Source organism: Habropoda laboriosa, unplaced genomic scaffold, assembly GCF_001263275.1.
Source record: "Habropoda laboriosa isolate 0110345459 unplaced genomic scaffold, ASM126327v1 scaffold9, whole genome shotgun sequence".
In the NCBI taxonomy this organism is placed as follows: Eukaryota; Metazoa; Arthropoda; class Insecta; order Hymenoptera; family Apidae; genus Habropoda; species Habropoda laboriosa.
The window spans coordinates 2,711,681-2,712,510 of record NW_017100191.1 but is presented as its reverse complement, the minus strand read 5'-3'; the positions used below and the strand labels follow the sequence as shown (position 1 = coordinate 2,712,510).

The following is an 830-nucleotide window of genomic DNA, read 5'->3' as shown; positions in this document are numbered from 1 at the left end:
TAAAAATGAAAATATAAAAAATTTACAAAATATTAATATTACATGTGTGCATATGGACGATTTCAAATTATCCTAAGTCGATGACGATTATAAAAGTAGTCTAATTTACGTTGCAGTAATGTGGAACTATTTTTATAAAATAGTTGAAAATGGAACTGTTAAAAGGAGTTGATAGTCAAAAAGTTGAAATATCTGGAAACAAAAAATATATGACTTAGTTAGACCATTTTCATAATCACCACTACATACCTACGTGGTTCAGCGGACAGTGAACGTGTTAAAACATTCAAATCATTTGTAGCATATGCATTCACATTGACGGAGATACTTACTTTTTCCAATGCGCCATAAAAGAAGCACGACCATTGTGTAACCGAGAGTACAGTACTGAACTATTCAGTATGTATTTTTATATTGTGCAGGTGGTCGATGGCTGGGAATTAAACGGCGAAGTGTTCCCCAGCGAAATGGATCATCGATTGCCGTTGAAACAGAGGAGCAGTGAATTCTGTGGTAAAAATATCGGCGTGAAGAGGACGTTTACTAGCTCGCAGAACGTGGCTGTCATCCAGTATAGGATCCCCAAGCCGGGGAAGGGCTTCACGTTGCTCGCGAGATTTTTGAAGAACCCTAGACGTGAGTTGAATAGGCATTCAGACCATACTTTGCGGGAAAGGGGAGGATAATATGAAGACGGTGATTTGTAGTATTCGCGGGGTATTGAAATGTTTGAGAAGTGGAAAATTTGGGAGTTGCACGTTTTCATGTGGCATGAAGACATTTGTACTTTTTTTCTATATTGTTTATGTATTTTATGGAATATAAAATGC

General features: G+C 37.1%; 1 protein-coding gene across 1 annotated transcript in view; it reads left to right on the top strand.

Moving 5' to 3' along the window:
- The window catches only part of LOC108580381 (corticotropin-releasing factor-binding protein), a 12,671-nt gene that overhangs the window by 10,519 nt on the left and 1,322 nt on the right, over window positions 1-830 (top strand). The window contains exon 4 of the mRNA XM_017944117.1: window positions 423-636. Coding sequence (XP_017799606.1) covers window positions 423-636 — 214 coding nt within the window. The remainder of the gene's footprint in view (window positions 1-422; window positions 637-830) is intronic.